A 15956-nucleotide genomic window follows, 5' to 3' on the forward strand; every position below is an offset into this window, starting at 1 on the left:
CAGGTTGTTATTCCAGGGATGGATGGTAAGGTGACTGCCTGAGCACCACAGTGTCCCTGAACCCTATCTCTTTCTCCTGCTCTGCCCTTCCAGTATAACGTTTGTCTTTGTTATGGTTTGGCTGTGTCCCAACCCAAATTTCATCTTGAATTGTAGTTCCCATAATCCCCAGGTGTTGTAGGAGGGATCCAGTGGGAGATACTTGAATCATGGGGTTGGTTTTCTCCATGTTTTTCTCGTGATAGTAAGTTCTCATGAGATCTGATGCTTTTATAAGGGACTTCTCCCTTCACTCGACTCTCATACTTTTTCTTCCTGCTATCATGTGAAGAAGGACATATTTGCTTCCCCTTCCACCATAACTTTAAGTTTCCTGAGGCCTCCCCAACCATGCAGAACTGTGAGTCAATTAAACCTCTTTCCTTGCAAATTACTGAGTCTTGGGCAGTTCTTTACAGCAGCATGAACATGGATTAATACAATTATCATGTTCATAAGCAACCTCCAGTTGTGTCCTTCTTCCAGGGAAGAAGAAATAGGAAGAAATAGGACAAAGGGCAAAGGACATGTGCTGGCTGAGTTTGTCCCATTTCCTTTGGAAGGCAATAGTTTCCTAGAAATCTCACCCAGGAGATTTTCTCTTACTTCTCATTTATTAGAGCTATGTCATATGGGTGCTTTCAGGTCAAAGGGAGCATGGTTAGTCACTTCCCAGATAGGCATAGTGTCCCCTCCCTGAAAAAAATGAGGAATTGTTTGTTATTAAGAAGGAGGGAGGATATTGGATAGGCAATATGTAGTATCTGATTGAATCCATGTCTATTCATAAGTCAGTTTCCTATTGGGACTCATTATCGCAGTGTTTTAAGGAAATGTGCCTCAGAGCCAATGGATTGCATGGAAAAAAGTCATTATCTAGATGAGTGCTGTGCAATAGCACTTTCAAAGATGGAGGAGGTGTTCTATATCTACAGTGTTCTGCATAGTAGCCACTGACCACATGCGACTATCAAGCACTTGAAAGGTGATTAGTGAGACTGAGAAACTGAGTTTTAAGTTTTACTTTAATAAATTTAAATAGGCACATGTGGCTAGTGACTACTGTATTATGCTAGACAACACAGGCCCAACTGTACCATTAAACACAGGTGTTATTATCAATGAATGGTCTATGTAGATGATTCTCTAACAGTTCTGCCCTGAGTGTTCCTCTTACAGGTCTAAGTGGCAACACAGTCGTGTTGATGAGACAAAAGATGAATAAAACTACTTCTATGGTCTTATTTTTTAAACTCAAATTTCCAGGAACATTCCACTTAGTAGACCTCCAGTATGGGACATGCGCCTTTGTCATTTCATGAGACAACACAATCTTAGTTTTCTCCTTCTTTACTGAATGTTCTTGTCTGGCTTTTCTCGTTACCTAACTCTAAATATTGGGGTTTCCCAAGACTAATTTCTCCCCAGATAGCTGCTTCATTTCTAGGGTTTTAAGTGTCATCTACATTTGTAAGCTCCAACATGTGCATGCCTAGAGCTAACCTGTTCTCAGCTTGTGCCCAGCTGCTCACTTGACCTCACTATCTCATTGTCTTAAGAGTACTCAAATACAAGAGGTTCAAAACAGAGCCGTTTTTCTGCCCTCAACCTCTTTCTCCTGAAGTGCCCATACCCAATAAACAGCATCATTATTCACACTGTTTCCTCTAGCTAGAAAACTTGTCTTTTCTTTCCCTCACTTGCCACATCCAATCCAACATTGTGTCCCACATGTACAGGCACCATCACCAAAATAGATTTCCATCTACTTCTCTGTGTTTCCACTGCCACCACTGTCCTTTAAGCTTCTATCACTTTTCACTTGGAAAACAGCAAGAACCCTCTAACTTCCCCATACTCATTCCTCCCAACATACCTTATCTCTCCCACCTAGTTGCCAAATGAGTTTGCAAAGTGTAAACTGTATTATCACATCACTCCCTTCCTTAATACCCTTCTGTCGTTTCTCAATCCTCTTAAAATAAATTTAGATTTTTTACCAAGAATAAACCATTTGTTGTGTTCTCATTTCTGAGAAGGGAAATTTCTTCACCTTCATTATTCAATGTTTTTAACTTACTATTCTTCAAACACGTTGGCCTTCTTTTACTGCCTGTAACATGCCAGGCTATTTCTTGTCCCAAGAACTTTTCATTTGTTTTTCTAGGCTCTGTTCCTAGAACATTGGCTGTCTGGCTCCTTCTCATCCCTTAGCTGTCACTGAACCCTTCCCTGACTACCCTAGTTAACAGTGTTCTCGCTGTTGAATATACTAGCATTTTCTTTTTGTCTTCTGTTACTCAAATGTTGCTTATCATTATTTTCTTCCCTAGTAGACCATAGTTACCATGAAAACAGGGTCAATGCCTATTTTATTTACTGTTATATTCTAAGCTCTTAATACAATTCCTGACATATAGAAAATATTTCTTGAAGAGATAACTAAATTATTAGAGTTTATAGAAAAGAGGGTGTTGAAAGTTGTTTTTTTCTTAAGTCATGTAAATGACAACTCAAAACATTTAAATATTAATGTATTTTTGATGATTGCCTGAGCTAGATACCAACTTAACTTCGTGGAAGGATATAATAAATTAGCTAATAATAAAAAATCATCGCCAGGCACGGTGGCTCAGGCCTGTAATCCCAGCACTTTGGGAGGCCGAGACAGGCAGATCACGAGGTCAGGAGATTGAGACCATCCTGGCAAACATGCTGAAACCCCATCTCTACTAAAAATACAAAAATTAGCTGGGCATGGTGGCATGCACCTGTAATCCCAGCTACTTGGCGGGCTGAGGCAGGAGAATCGCTTGAACCCAGGAGTCGGAGGTTGCAGTGAGCCAAGATTGCCACTGCACTCTAGCCTGGTGACAGAGTGAGACTCCATCTCAAAAAAAAACATAAAAAAATAAAAAATCATCTATTTTCTTGCATAACATTTTATATTATTTGCAGTGAGGTGCCATAAAATTATTCTCAATAATATCTTAAAGGCAGAATATCAACTTTTAAAAGGGAAAAAATTGTCACATACTACAACATGGAAGGATCTTTAAGATATTATGATAAATAAAATAAGCCAACCATGAAAAGAAAAACACTGTATGATTTCACTTATATGGGTTCCTAGAGTAGTCAGATACATAGACAGAAGCTGGAATGGTGGTTTCTAGGAGCTGAGAAGAGAAGGGATTGGGACTTACTGTTTAATGGGTGCTTAGTTTCAATTTGGGAAGATGAAAATATTCTAGAGATGAATGGTGGTGATGGTTGTACAACAATGAGAATATACTTAGTGCTACTGAACTGTACACTTAAAATGGTTAAGATCGTAAATTTTATGTTATATCTATTTTACCATAATAAAAAATATTGTAGAAAAAAGTAGCTATAGGTCTACTTTAATTATCTGTTTCTTTTTATGTGGGTTTTAATAGATTGTGTCTTTCATGGAATTGGTCCAAATGATCCAGGTTATCAGATTTTTGGACAAATCATTGTTTATAATATTCTATTGTTATCCTTTTAATGTCCATGAGGTAAGATATAATGATCTCTCTTTTATTTTTCATTTTAAACATTTGTGTCTTCTCTCTTTTTTCCTGTTTAGCCTGGCCTAATATTTATCAATTTTATTGATCTTTTCAAATAACTAACTTTTGTTTTATTGATTTGCTCTGTTGATTTTCTATTTCCAGTTGTATTGATTTGTCATGGAATTGATTGTATTTCTTTTCTTATGACCAATATAGTTTTATATTGCTCTTCTTTAGTGTTTTAAAGTGAAAGAATACATCATTGATTTTATATTTTTTGTTGCTTCTGATTGCATTCATACTGTAAATTTCTCTCCAAATATTACTCTTGCTGTATCCTATAAATTTTCATAAGATGTATTTTCGTTTTCCATATAACACTAATTAAATTTGGAAAAAAAGACAGAAAACAAAAAAAGACAGAATATTTTTCTGTGCAATATAGATTAAATGATTTCAGTTACATCAAATTGTTGACAATTCTTACCAACCTAGGGTCAGTAAGAAACATGAGAATTTGAGAAGTTCATAGTCCAATTGAGCTGGTACTAGAAGCTCTCTTTCTCTTTATTTTTGGTTTCTCGTACAACAGATTCTCTGTCTCCAAAGATGGACAACTTTTTACTTAACTCTTTCAGGAGATCTGGACTTTAAGTGGACTTTGGTTTTCATGGAGAAGTCAAGATGTACTCAATTTAACAATGACTCATTGGGCAGATAGCTGTTAAGGGGCTGTCTACTCATTTTCTAACTTGGCTGTACTCTACAGTTTGGTTTGTGGGTAAAAATGAGAAAGATGTTTTGAAAAAGACAATCTCGATCTCCTCCAAGTTTTTGAAGACCCGCTGTGTCTCAGGCATTGCATTAGGCACGCTAGTGTGTATAAGACTATGGTGATGACAGAAGTAATACTCATAAAATTCATAGTAGAGTAGTGGATTCCTTTGATGCATAACTATATACCATGAGATGGAAGTCAAAAAAGTTCCACAGGAGGTAAAAAATAAGATATTATAGAAATTTAGAGGAGAGACAATGAGTCCCACTTAGGGATATTAGGAAAATCTTCACAGAAGGGTAGTCACTTTTTGTTAAGCTTTGAAAATTACTCAGAACCTGAATGTGTATAGTAAGGGAAAGGTACTTCTACCTCTGCAAAAATGAGGTCAGAAAAGCATGACAAATGTGCAGGAAACAACGAATGGCCAGTTTGGTTAAAGAGAGAACAGAAGGAGTATGATTAGAAATGTAGCTTGGGACTCTGTGTTTCAAGAAGCTAAAACATAACAAAGGCTAGAGTACGTAAACTGTATGCCGTGAGCTTCAGGGAGTTATACAGGACTAGATATCAAGGCTGCGATGAGCATCAAGTTGTGCTGTAGGAATCTACAAGCCAGAGTATTGGAGAGATATGACAGGAAAGTTTCTCCGACGTTGTGATGGTGATGTGAGTGGGAATGTTGGAGGTGGTTTCCACAAGACTTGACAACACGCTGGATGAGGGCAGTAAAGGAAATTCAAATAAGACTCAAGACATCATGAACTGGTTGATTGAAAGGATAGATGTTACATTAAAATAAATGAGAAAGACAAAAAAAAGCAGCTTTTGGAAAGAAAATCATATATGGATGTAGGAGATCGGTCGGTCAGGGTGGTGGGAGAAATTGTAGAAGATGAAAACCTTCTTGGAAGGCCGGAAGGTTTTACAAAAGTTTTGGAAAAGGATTTGGCTGAAGGCAGCCAGATTCTCTTATCGAGTGAAACTAATCTAAATTAACTTAGGCCTTAGAACCTGGCCTTTAATCCTCTGCGTGCAGGACTACTCTCTCCAGGGAGGGGAGTGACCATGTAAATTGCCCACAAATGTATTGACTCAAAGCCTTTGTCATTAAATCTATACTGAATAAATGCCCACAGTGCCAGCTTGTCAGGGCCACGGCTGCTGACTCTTTACAGCCCCCTCCTTGGTGTCTGGTGTCTGTGGGCAGCCTGGTCCCCTAGCCCACTCTTTCACTGGATACCTGTGTCTGGGAGCATTTGTTCATCTGTCGTTCCGCCAGGGTCTGCGGGTCGGACCCTGCCTATGTAGCTCTGGAGGTATTAAGTGGGGATGCTAATAGAACACCAAGTGTGGAATCATGAGAGGGGAATGTGGGAGAAAATCAGGGGCTGGAGATACAGCACTGTGGTCTTGGTGGTTATCTGAAAGCCCAAAATTTATGGATTTTTCAAAAGAGAAATTATGGAGAGATTAAAAAAGATGATTAAAGATAAGCAATGGGTGAAAACCTGCACTTACTGGTTCAGTAAAAACAACAAAACAAAACAAAGGTAGAAGAATAAACAGAGACAAAGGAGGAGTGTTGAATGAGGCAAAGAGAATTTTGTGGCATGCCAATAGAGAAGAGACTTGCAAGGAGAAAGTGCCTGTGAATATCAAATATACAGCTTCAAATGATGTGGTGGTTGAAAGAGACAAGAATTAAGAAAAGCCTGCTATGTCTCACTTTCTAAAGTGAAATATAGAGGCAAAGCAACACTTTGGGAAGAGTGTAGACATTGGAATCAGAGGAACTAGAGTCAGTTCCGATACTGTGTGGTTGAACTATGTGATTGAGAAGCAAATTACAGGGCTTAATCTCTCTGAAGCTCAGTTGCCTGACTGTAAAATGGGATAATACCAAACTTCAAGGTTGTATTGAGAATAAGTTTAAAACATCGCCACATGTTATCTCCATTTATATCTTTATTTCATCTTCTGCAAAGCCGAGTCACACTGCATGGTGGGTTTTCACTTCGTAGACTTCCCTTAGCTCCTCAGGCTGAGCCAGTTATCGATCACATGTTTACATGCGTGCTACTTTTAAACTTGAATGGTTTCGGTTTTGGGGTTGTTTGTTTCTTTGTTCGTTTTTACTTAGCACTTAAATCAAGCTAGGTGAAAAAGACCAAAGTTACCTCATTTATTTTATTTTTTCCTTTTTTGCTAACCTGTGTGACAAGAACAGTCATCAGCCTTAGAAAGTGCCAGAGCACTTGCTGACTTGAGTGCACATTAAAGGTATGGCAGCGATATTTTTCTTGCAAATTTAATAGTCCCCCATTGGTATCTGATGTTTTTCCCAGAATATTCTTTAAAAGAATGTCAGAAGTTCCTAGTACCCTGTCTTTCTTTCAGGATCTCGGTTTTCTCCAGGGGAGCAACATCTGCTGGATTAAAAAACCTCTCTCCCAGACCTTCTCTGGCTGTCGGGAGGCACTTGTTGCATGACCTGTGAGGCAGGGATGTGGTATAACCCAAGGAAAAAATCTCTCTTGTTTAATTAAAAAAAAAAAAAAAAAAAAAAAAAACACCAAAAAGCAAACAAACAAAATAGTTTCCAAGAAACCCTCTCCAGGAGACTTCTGCTTACCTCTCTGAGATCAGAAACCTTCTTTTCACCAGTCACTCACCACCTCCTACCAATCTGCATTCTCCCAAGTGTCCTTCACTCCATTTACTCTACCTCATTTTTTACCATATTTCTCATGCCAGGACCTGGGCTTCTCCACCAATCTGCACAGGTACATGCTCCCAATTCTCACAGCCATCTATTTCATTCTCCACTCAATTGTTAGAGGGATTTCTGTAGAAATTAAAATCCTATCACTCCTAAAAAAAAAAGAAAAAATAATTATAATAATTAATTCCAAAGCATTAAGCATTGGTTACTCATCCTTCCTGTGCAGAGCTGAATGGAGGGGGAGCAGATGGAGCAAGGTTCCCTCCTGAGGGTCCTGCCAGAGCGAATGGTCAGGAGAGAATGGTGTCAGCAGCTTCAGAGAGGCTTAATCAGTGTGAATGATGAGCGTACCTGTACCTGGAAGAAGAGCAGGGACCACTTTGTCCATGGTGCTTGGTTTTGTATCCCCTATTGCCTAGCACAATGCTCTGTTCATAACAGATACTCAGTAACTCTTTGCTAGGCAAATAGTTGACTCAGAGAGACCCTGTTGTAAGGCAATGCACTTATCAGGAAAAGGAATAAAGGGTTGAGTGGAAACTGAAATGGAAGAAATTGAAATGGAGTATCATGCAATCTAATGGTATGTTGGTGGCAAGCAAGTAAACAGGTGTACATCCTGTTATATAGATGTCACAAATAGAATGTTGCATGTATACCAAAAGATAAACATCTTAAAAACCAGGAACCAATGTCAGGAACCAAACCAGAAAAAATGTGCCAAACATGAATCTAAGCTGATGTTAACTTTTATGCAATAATAGAGAGACACCATAGCTTCCACTTATATCTGTTGTTATTAGTAAGCAGAGAGGTATACAGATAAAGTAATATAGTGCCAAATGCCATTTGTATGAAAGTTAACCTTTTGTTTTGTTAGTAAGCAATAGGAGAACAATCAATAAATACTGCCAGCAGTGGTAATGTGACTAGCCTTGCAAATTGGTCTGAGTGGCATGGTGTGTGCAATGAAGAATAGCACTAAGACTCCATACTGATAAAAATGCAAATGAAGAAGTATTTTCTATCAAGAAAGGGTGGTATAATTCCATTTTAAATTATTGCAAGATTTCTTTCCCTCAAGTCCATCTCCTATGCTACATTCAATTTATTGTGTTAAGCTAGAACTCTGTTGTAAGTTCTTTTAAACAATTACATGCCAAATTGACTATGCATAAAGAAAAATGTGTTGGATGGGAAATGAGATCCTATGGTTTACACATTTCTTTCTTAAAACTCTCTGCTTCAGCTGGTAATTTCCTCGTCCTCTCCTCTCACTTCCTCCCTGTGGTTGCTTCACAGGCCACGGCACATGTTCCTGTGGTCGCTGCATTTGTGAGAGAGGATGGTTTGGAAAGCTCTGCCAACATCCACGGAAGTGTAACATGACGGAAGAACAAAGCAAGAATCTGTGTGAATCAGCAGATGGCATACTGTGCTCGGGGAAGGGTGAGTGTCTCTGCTGGAGCCTGGACTCGATTCCTGTTCTGACACATGATTTGTAGAACAGCATGTAGCAACTGTCTTTCCCAGACTGAACTTTGCGTGAAAGCAAACCACTATGTCCTCTGCTGTACCCAACTTGAAGCTTGAAGATTAACCAAATGAAGTTTTGGATCTAAGAAAATGAAATGCTTGTGAGAAGATTCATGCAAAAATATCCTTGTATGCAAAGTTATTGCTGAATGAAATAGAATTAATACTTTTATGAAGAAATTAGGACAACAAAATATACCGGGTACTAAATGGACCCAAAAAAGGGGGGAAAAGGCAAAAGAATGATTTTTGGGCTCATGTCTGAAACAACACTGCTCAGAACTGCAGAAAAGTAACCACTAGCATCTGAGCTGCCCAAAGGTATGACTTTGGGAACTTCTGGGGCTCAATTATTTAGCTGTATGTGGATCAGGGGAGGATTAAAGGTGTGAGAAGACCAAAAGGATACTAAATATTTAGTTTAATTTGGTTTAATTTTTTAAAAAGGAAAGAAAAGCTATGGGGGAGGGTAGTATCCCACAACTCTGATGAATTTTCTTTGACCTAAAAATCACCAATTGTTCCAAGTGAACATGTGCAGCCTGATAGAAGAAAATAGGTGATTGTTCGGCTGGGCACCGTGGCTCATGCCTGTAATTCTAGCACTTTGGGAGGCCAAGGCAGGTGGATCACTTGAGGTCAGGAGTTCTAGACCAGCCTGGCCAACATGGTGAAAAATACAAAAATCTACTCACTAAAAAAATACAAAAAATTAGCCAGGCATTGTGGCTCACACCTATAATTACAGTTACTTGAGAGGCTGAGGCAGGGGAAGAGCTTAAACCCAGGAGGGGGAGGTTGCAGTAAGCCAAGATCGCACCACTGCACTCCAGCCTGGGTGACAGAGCAAGACTCCATCTCAAAAAAAAAAATAAAAATAAAAATAAATAAATATATATATATATATTTTTACATATTATTACATATATATATATGTAATAATTAAACAAAGAAAAAAAAAGCCTGCCAAATGGTTATAACCTACAAGTTGGTTGAAGAGAAGCCACCAACCCAATAAAACATTTGCCACAGAAACATATTCAAGGAAAAAGCAAGCCTTCCCCATCTCCCATCCTACACACACACACACACACACACACAGAAAAATTGGAAGAGGTTTCCCCTGAGTAAAGAATACTAATAGATTAAATTTTGAACACCTTAATTTTGATGTTTCTGTATACTATTCTTGAAGGGACTTTAAAATCCTGCCATTGTAGTGCATATGGCATCATCTAGAAAGCCATTGTGTTCTTTGCTAGTGACTGGGAAGACACAGGGAACCTGAAAGATTCTCACATCATGTCTGGGGAGCAGCGCTTCAAAGAAACTGAAGTTATGGGGCTTCCCAGCTCTTCTCTTCAGCTCAGTATCCTCTTTACACAACAGACACACTTTTTTTTCAGACAGGGCACAGCTCTGGCTGAAGATTCATTTACCCTCAAATGCTTCTGCTGGTCAGGATGACCATGTAAATAACTTTCCGAAGAAGACAGCAAAGCAGAAGTGTACTAGAGACACTGAATCCTGTTGCCAAAGAACCACACCAGTGAGGCTGCCACACACATAAGGGAAGGAGGTCTCTGAAGCAAGATGTGCCCTCTGTCCCCTAAACAGTAGCTTTTGTTTTGCCTCGTACGCAAGACCAATGCTATCAGGTTGAAAGAGCCTTTTTGGCAGAACTTCAGACATCAAAGAGGATGGATGCTGTGACTATCTGTGGTGCCAAGAAGGGGGATGAAAATGAATGCAAACATGTTCACTTCAACAGATGACAGTGTCCTTGGTTTCCAGGAATTCTGTGTTCAACACTTGTGTTTATAATGCTCAGGCAAGGAGGCCATGCCTTCAACCTAATGCCATTACAGCAGGCAGGTGGAAAATGAGTTTAAAGCAATCGCTTTGTGCCTTGTTTGTTCTCTCATTAATTCAATCTAATTTCAAGCCCCAAACAAATCTTCCACCAGTTCTGTTCTCAGGGGGCCTCAGCCCCTAGAAACACCTACCTTGAATTCAAGCTGTGTTGGGAGAACCAAAAAGAAAGAAAGGTTAAAAGGAGGAAAACAAGGGAAAGAATTGGGGAGAAGGAGATTAATGAAGAAAAGCAGAAAAGGAGGCAGTGATGGAATTAAACTGCAAGAGAGAAGTAGAAGGGAATAAAAGAGATGTTATCAGATTAGAAGGGAATGATCTGTGTATAAAAAGATACCAAGAATGAATAGTTTTTGAATCAGATTTATTTTTCCTCTGAGCATTGCTTCAGACACAGAGCACTTAAGTTTAGATACTTTTTGACTTGGTTTTCTGTAATAGCATTGTCATTGGGATAAGAATAGAAGCTTTTCGCAGAAGCTCTCTACTGAATGAGGATACCCATATGTATTAAAACACTAGTGTGCTTATTTATATTTGTTTATTTTAAAAGCCAACTAGTGTTTGTGTTTATGTGTTTACTACACTCACTATTGAATCATGAACACTGTCCATAAGCGGGTCGTCCTTAAGACGCGTCCAACTGCGAGTACAGGAAAAACACACAAAGCCATACCCTCCAGGGTAACAAATAGCGGTCTTCCATTTCCTAAACTGAAGGTCATGCAACAAGAGTTGTTTCTTTTCAAGAAATAAACGTTCTTATGAAAGTCATTACAGCCCTAGGAAAGATTCTCATCTTTCAGCATCGTAAATGTAGAAAATACAAAGAAAAAAATAGGATGACTAAATATTGACTTAAAGGCATTTCCTCAAAACAAAACAAAGCAAAGCCAAAGAGTCTCTCTAGCTAATGCCTTTGCAAATTGTTTGCTTTGGGTGGTGGCAATATATTCAGAGATCAATGAAGGGTTGAAAGCATATTTGTCTAAACTATTTGTTTATCCTTCAATGGATAGAGAGTTTGGGAGTCTTTAAACTCAAAAGGAAATATGAAAGCTGCCCCAAGGCTGCACATTTTGACATTCATGTTAGTGGACGGGCCTTCGGACTTTTGGCAGCAGCTGATCGTGATCTCCCTTCTTTTCTCCTATTATGGAGACATCATTATTGGATTATCGATGAAGAAAGGGGATAAAACCAGGATCACGGAACTGTGATGTATGGTAGGCACGGAGGATAATGGGGATGCCGCAGTTACTCCTGGTTCCAGTGGGGAGCACCACCCCACAACCCACCCTGAGAACCACAGGAAAAGTAACGCATGAAATAGACTAAGGGGCTTTAACGTGGTGATGGAAAAGAAAAACTTGTTTCTGATTTTTTGATGGGGGCCATGTATTTCTTGATCAATCTCATGGACTTGTCCAAATATTCTATAACTTTTCTCAAATTTGTCAATGGAAGAAGTCCCTCACCCTGATGGTCACAAAAGATATTCAGAGTCCTTCTTTATTTGATTATGGGACAGATCTGAGCAGTGGGCACAGGATCACCATGGCACATCACTTGGTGGCCTGTACCCACCAAAAGGCTGAAACGTGCACTTCCCATGAGCTGTCAATAAAGCCATCACCTCAGGAGACGATGAAGAAATAGCGTTTTATTTCTTTACAAATTTATAGCCAAGACAATAAATCACTCCATAGAAAAAGTTAAAACAAGATACATTGTTGTGACCTTCATAACAGATGGAGTAGTTAGTACAATAGTGAAAACTGCCTGCTGGGATGTCAGGTTGCAGCATTTTGTCAGGCTTGAATGAAAAAGAAAGTCCAACATTAGTAATGGAATGGGCAACAGACAAAGGTGCCTTGCCCTCAGACTCAAATAGTTTTTGTGAATAACCAAGAGAGATGAGGTTAGTGCCGTGCCGGGTCTCCCCTAAGCTTAGCTACCTTTGCAAAGTACATGATATAATCCATTGTGGGTTGTTTTGTTCACTTGGGGATTTATTTATTTGGATCCCAGACTACACAATTTTATCTTTGCCTTGATTACTTCAAGCTAGATCCAGGTAATCAAATCCAATCTTCTTACAGATGCTGTTGTGCGACAATGGCTGTAAACACGTCATTAATTGTCTCCTTAAACTCTCAGTGATACTTCTTGGGTCCCACATCACCCAAAGAAGTCCAGCATATACACTCACTCACCCACCCGTGACCTGTCCCACATCCCCAGAAAGAGAAAGAGTGAAAGATGCTTCACAAAATCAGCCTCAGCCTGGTGTTCAAGTTGCCTCGCTCAATATGTCTGTGCAGTCAGACCTGCAGGAAGAAACAGCTTATTTTAAAACTACTGTATATGAAAGTTTTTGCAGGGAGATACATCACAGATAGGCAGATCACTAAAAAGAAGAGTGGATTGAATCAGAGTGAAGTCTTCAGTTAACTGTTTGTTTATTGCCTATGAGGTCCAGGGCGGTTTCCTTTATTCTCTCTTCCATTCTCATCTTTGAAGGTAAAATTTCATTTATTTCCCCTTTCTATGTCCTAAGATGCCCTGAAGACACATGAGAAAATGTGACTGATTCCCCAGGGAAGGAAGCCAGCAAAAACGCACAGAAGGGAGATGGGAACATTCTTAAGGGTCCTTATATTGAGAAAGAAAATGAATGGATTAGTGGTGCTGTGGTGATGAACTATCCACCCTAAAACTCCTGCCAAGATCAGCCAGCTGTTCTCTGGCTGGGCTGGGTCTCAGGGGTGTGAGTGGGTCTTGGCCAGCTGAGTTGAACCATTTCTCCCCTCTTGATAGTCATGCAGTCTACGTCTGTCTGATGGAACCCTCTCCCTATGTGTTTCCCGTTTAAGAGAGGCACAATTTGACCCCTACTATGGAAGAAAACAGAGCGTTCTACAAGGAAGGTGCTATAATAGGTCCTAATAAGTATTCACACTGTGTTATTACTATATGCTATCTAGTTCTAGTTTCACAAGCAGTAGAAGAATTTCCTACCTCTAAGATGCATTGAGCATTGACAAACAGGAAAGAATAACACAGCTGGGAAAATGCTGACCTAGAAAAGCTACTGTTTCATGACACATACAAAATCAATCCTCATTTTTTATTCTAAGTATTTCAGCGACTAGTAGACTTTCAGAACTGGAATTTACTCATCAAATGCTCTATCCATATATGCCATATTAACTTTAGCTGAGCTTACCAGTTTTCTGAAAATGCTTTACTAGGGCATGAAGCTAAGCATTCCAGAAGCAAGAGCAGTGATTAGAATAGTTCCAGGGCCAGAGGATAAGTTTGAAGATGAAATATAAGATCTTTTCATGAATTGTGACATATATAAAATGATATCCTTGGTGTATATATGAATATTATGGGCATATAAAATCAGATACTACTTTAGAAACAACTAAAAACAGTCAAATATTTCAAATAATCTTCCTCCACTCATGTAAATAAAACACTAAGTATTGTGCCTTCTGAGGAAACTACTCTGATGGTCAATGAAGTACTCCATGTGGTCTTTGTTGGCAGATATATCACTATCCATTTGTTAAGCAGTAGAGTGCTGCACATTTTTATGCCTAAAAATGTGAAATAAAGTCTTTAAAATTAGGATAAAGAAATCTCTAAAATCAGAAAATTCCTCACCTTGATGAGATCACAAGGGAACCAGCATCCCTTGCAGACTGACCTGGGAGGAGCACCTTCCTGGGTCCTGAGAAACCACCGGGATGTCAGTCAGTTATTAAAACTGAGAAAATGTGTATATTTTGCTCAAGAGCATGCAAGTCAACCTGGACCCTCAGGAAAACAAGTCAAGACTAAATAGAATTATGCCGTAGCTACTCAAGAAGTTAAAAATAAATGAAAACACAATTGTCACAATATAAATAATTCTGACTGCACTCTTACCTTGAGAAGTGTGTCAAGAAATGGCAAACATTTAATTTGGATTTGGGGGAGTTTTGCAGCTAAAATGCATATACCAGTTTCCCTGATATGAAATACCACGTAGTTGAGACACATGAACCTGAATCCTTTCATGATATCTGTGATGACCACAACTCCTTTTCCATAATCATTTTAATCACCTAGGCTGTTAACTCATTTTTAATCACTGTGTTTTAAAAGAAGCACTAATGATTGATTCTTGTCCCTTTTAAATGTGTTTTGAACTTACCAATTCTACAGTTTTGTTAAATTTGTCAGAATACTTTTTTCAACTGCACAATCTTTCAACATGACTTTTGACTTAAAAAATTACTGATAGCCACCTTTTAGTAAAGGGAAGTCATGTTTGGAAAGAACAACCAACCCAAGGAAACAGAAGGAAAAGGAAGTCCTTTTTATTTGTTTCTTTTTCATTGTAAAGTCTTTCCTGTTGTCGTCGAGGCAGTTTTTCCATGTAAGGGTTTTTAGACTGTCATGGAAAGCTGTTTAAACTGAGAGAACTTACTTCTGTGTTGGATACCCTTCATCTTATTTATTTTCTTTTATTTTAAATATATCTTTAATAAAATTTTTTACTCAGTAAATAAAGATATTTTAAATAACCAAAGAGGAAGTGTTTTAATTAGGTAGGAGGAGAAATGGGTGGAGGGAAAAAGAGTTGAATCCAGAGTCTCATAAAAGATGAACTTTGGGAGTAATTTGAGCTATCCTAGATTATGACAGTCCTGAGGATACGGTCTCACGAGGCAAATGTACTGAGTGATTGTGTGCACTTTTAGCACTTTAATTAGCCACCCAATATGCAGGTGTACTCCTGCTCCGAGAAAATCATGTAAACGAAAATCCAAAATCATAAGCACAATACTTTAGTAGTTGTTTTCATTAGAAATGCAACCTAATTTAATACAATTCCCTATTCAATTCCTTTAAAGAAGAGGCACTTTAAAAATATGATTCAATTCAGGGGGAAAAATCTATTTTTGAATACTTTTTTGGAAGACCATCTATAAGAATCAACCCCATCCTGCTCTCATTGACATTTCAACCAGACTGGGCCATGGGACATTTGCTCAAGGCTAATTGCAACTGTCTAGATCCATAATGAAGGCTTTCCTGGGTGACCTTTATGAATTACAGTAAGTAAAGCTCCCCTCTGAGAAACCAGCCATTCAATAAACTTTTACCTTTGGATGATGGGTTATTAGAAGCCTGTTGTCAGTGTGTCAACGAGATTGTATTTGAGATGGAAACCTTTAGTTATACAGTGATGGCGAGTAATAGCCTTTGTAATTTCAGGTTCTTGTCATTGTGGGAAGTGCATTTGTTCTGCTGAAGAATGGTATATTTCTGGGGAATTCTGTGACTGTGATGACAGAGACTGCGACAAACATGATGGTCTCATTTGTACAGGTGCAGTATTAACCTTTTCTAATTGCTCTGTGCCACAGTTTGTTATAGAGCTAAGGGACACTCATCATGCAATGCTTTA

General features: G+C 38.8%; 1 protein-coding gene across 4 annotated transcripts in view; it reads left to right on the forward strand.

Moving 5' to 3' along the window:
* ITGBL1 (integrin subunit beta like 1) overlaps positions 1-15956 on the forward strand; it is a 281882-nt gene that overhangs the window by 259096 nt on the left and 6830 nt on the right. For all 4 annotated transcript variants that reach the window (XR_003116469.1, XM_025364141.1, XM_025364140.1 and 1 more), the window contains 2 exons: positions 8384-8530; positions 15764-15877. Coding sequence is in view for 3 of the 4 variants with exons in the window: in XM_025364141.1 (XP_025219926.1) it covers positions 8384-8530; positions 15764-15877 (261 nt within the window). In the remaining variant the exon portion in view is untranslated. The remainder of the gene's footprint in view (positions 1-8383; positions 8531-15763; positions 15878-15956) is intronic.

Source organism: Theropithecus gelada, chromosome 17 (assembly GCF_003255815.1).
Source record: "Theropithecus gelada isolate Dixy chromosome 17, Tgel_1.0, whole genome shotgun sequence".
Lineage (NCBI taxonomy): Eukaryota > Metazoa > Chordata > Mammalia > Primates > Cercopithecidae > Theropithecus > Theropithecus gelada.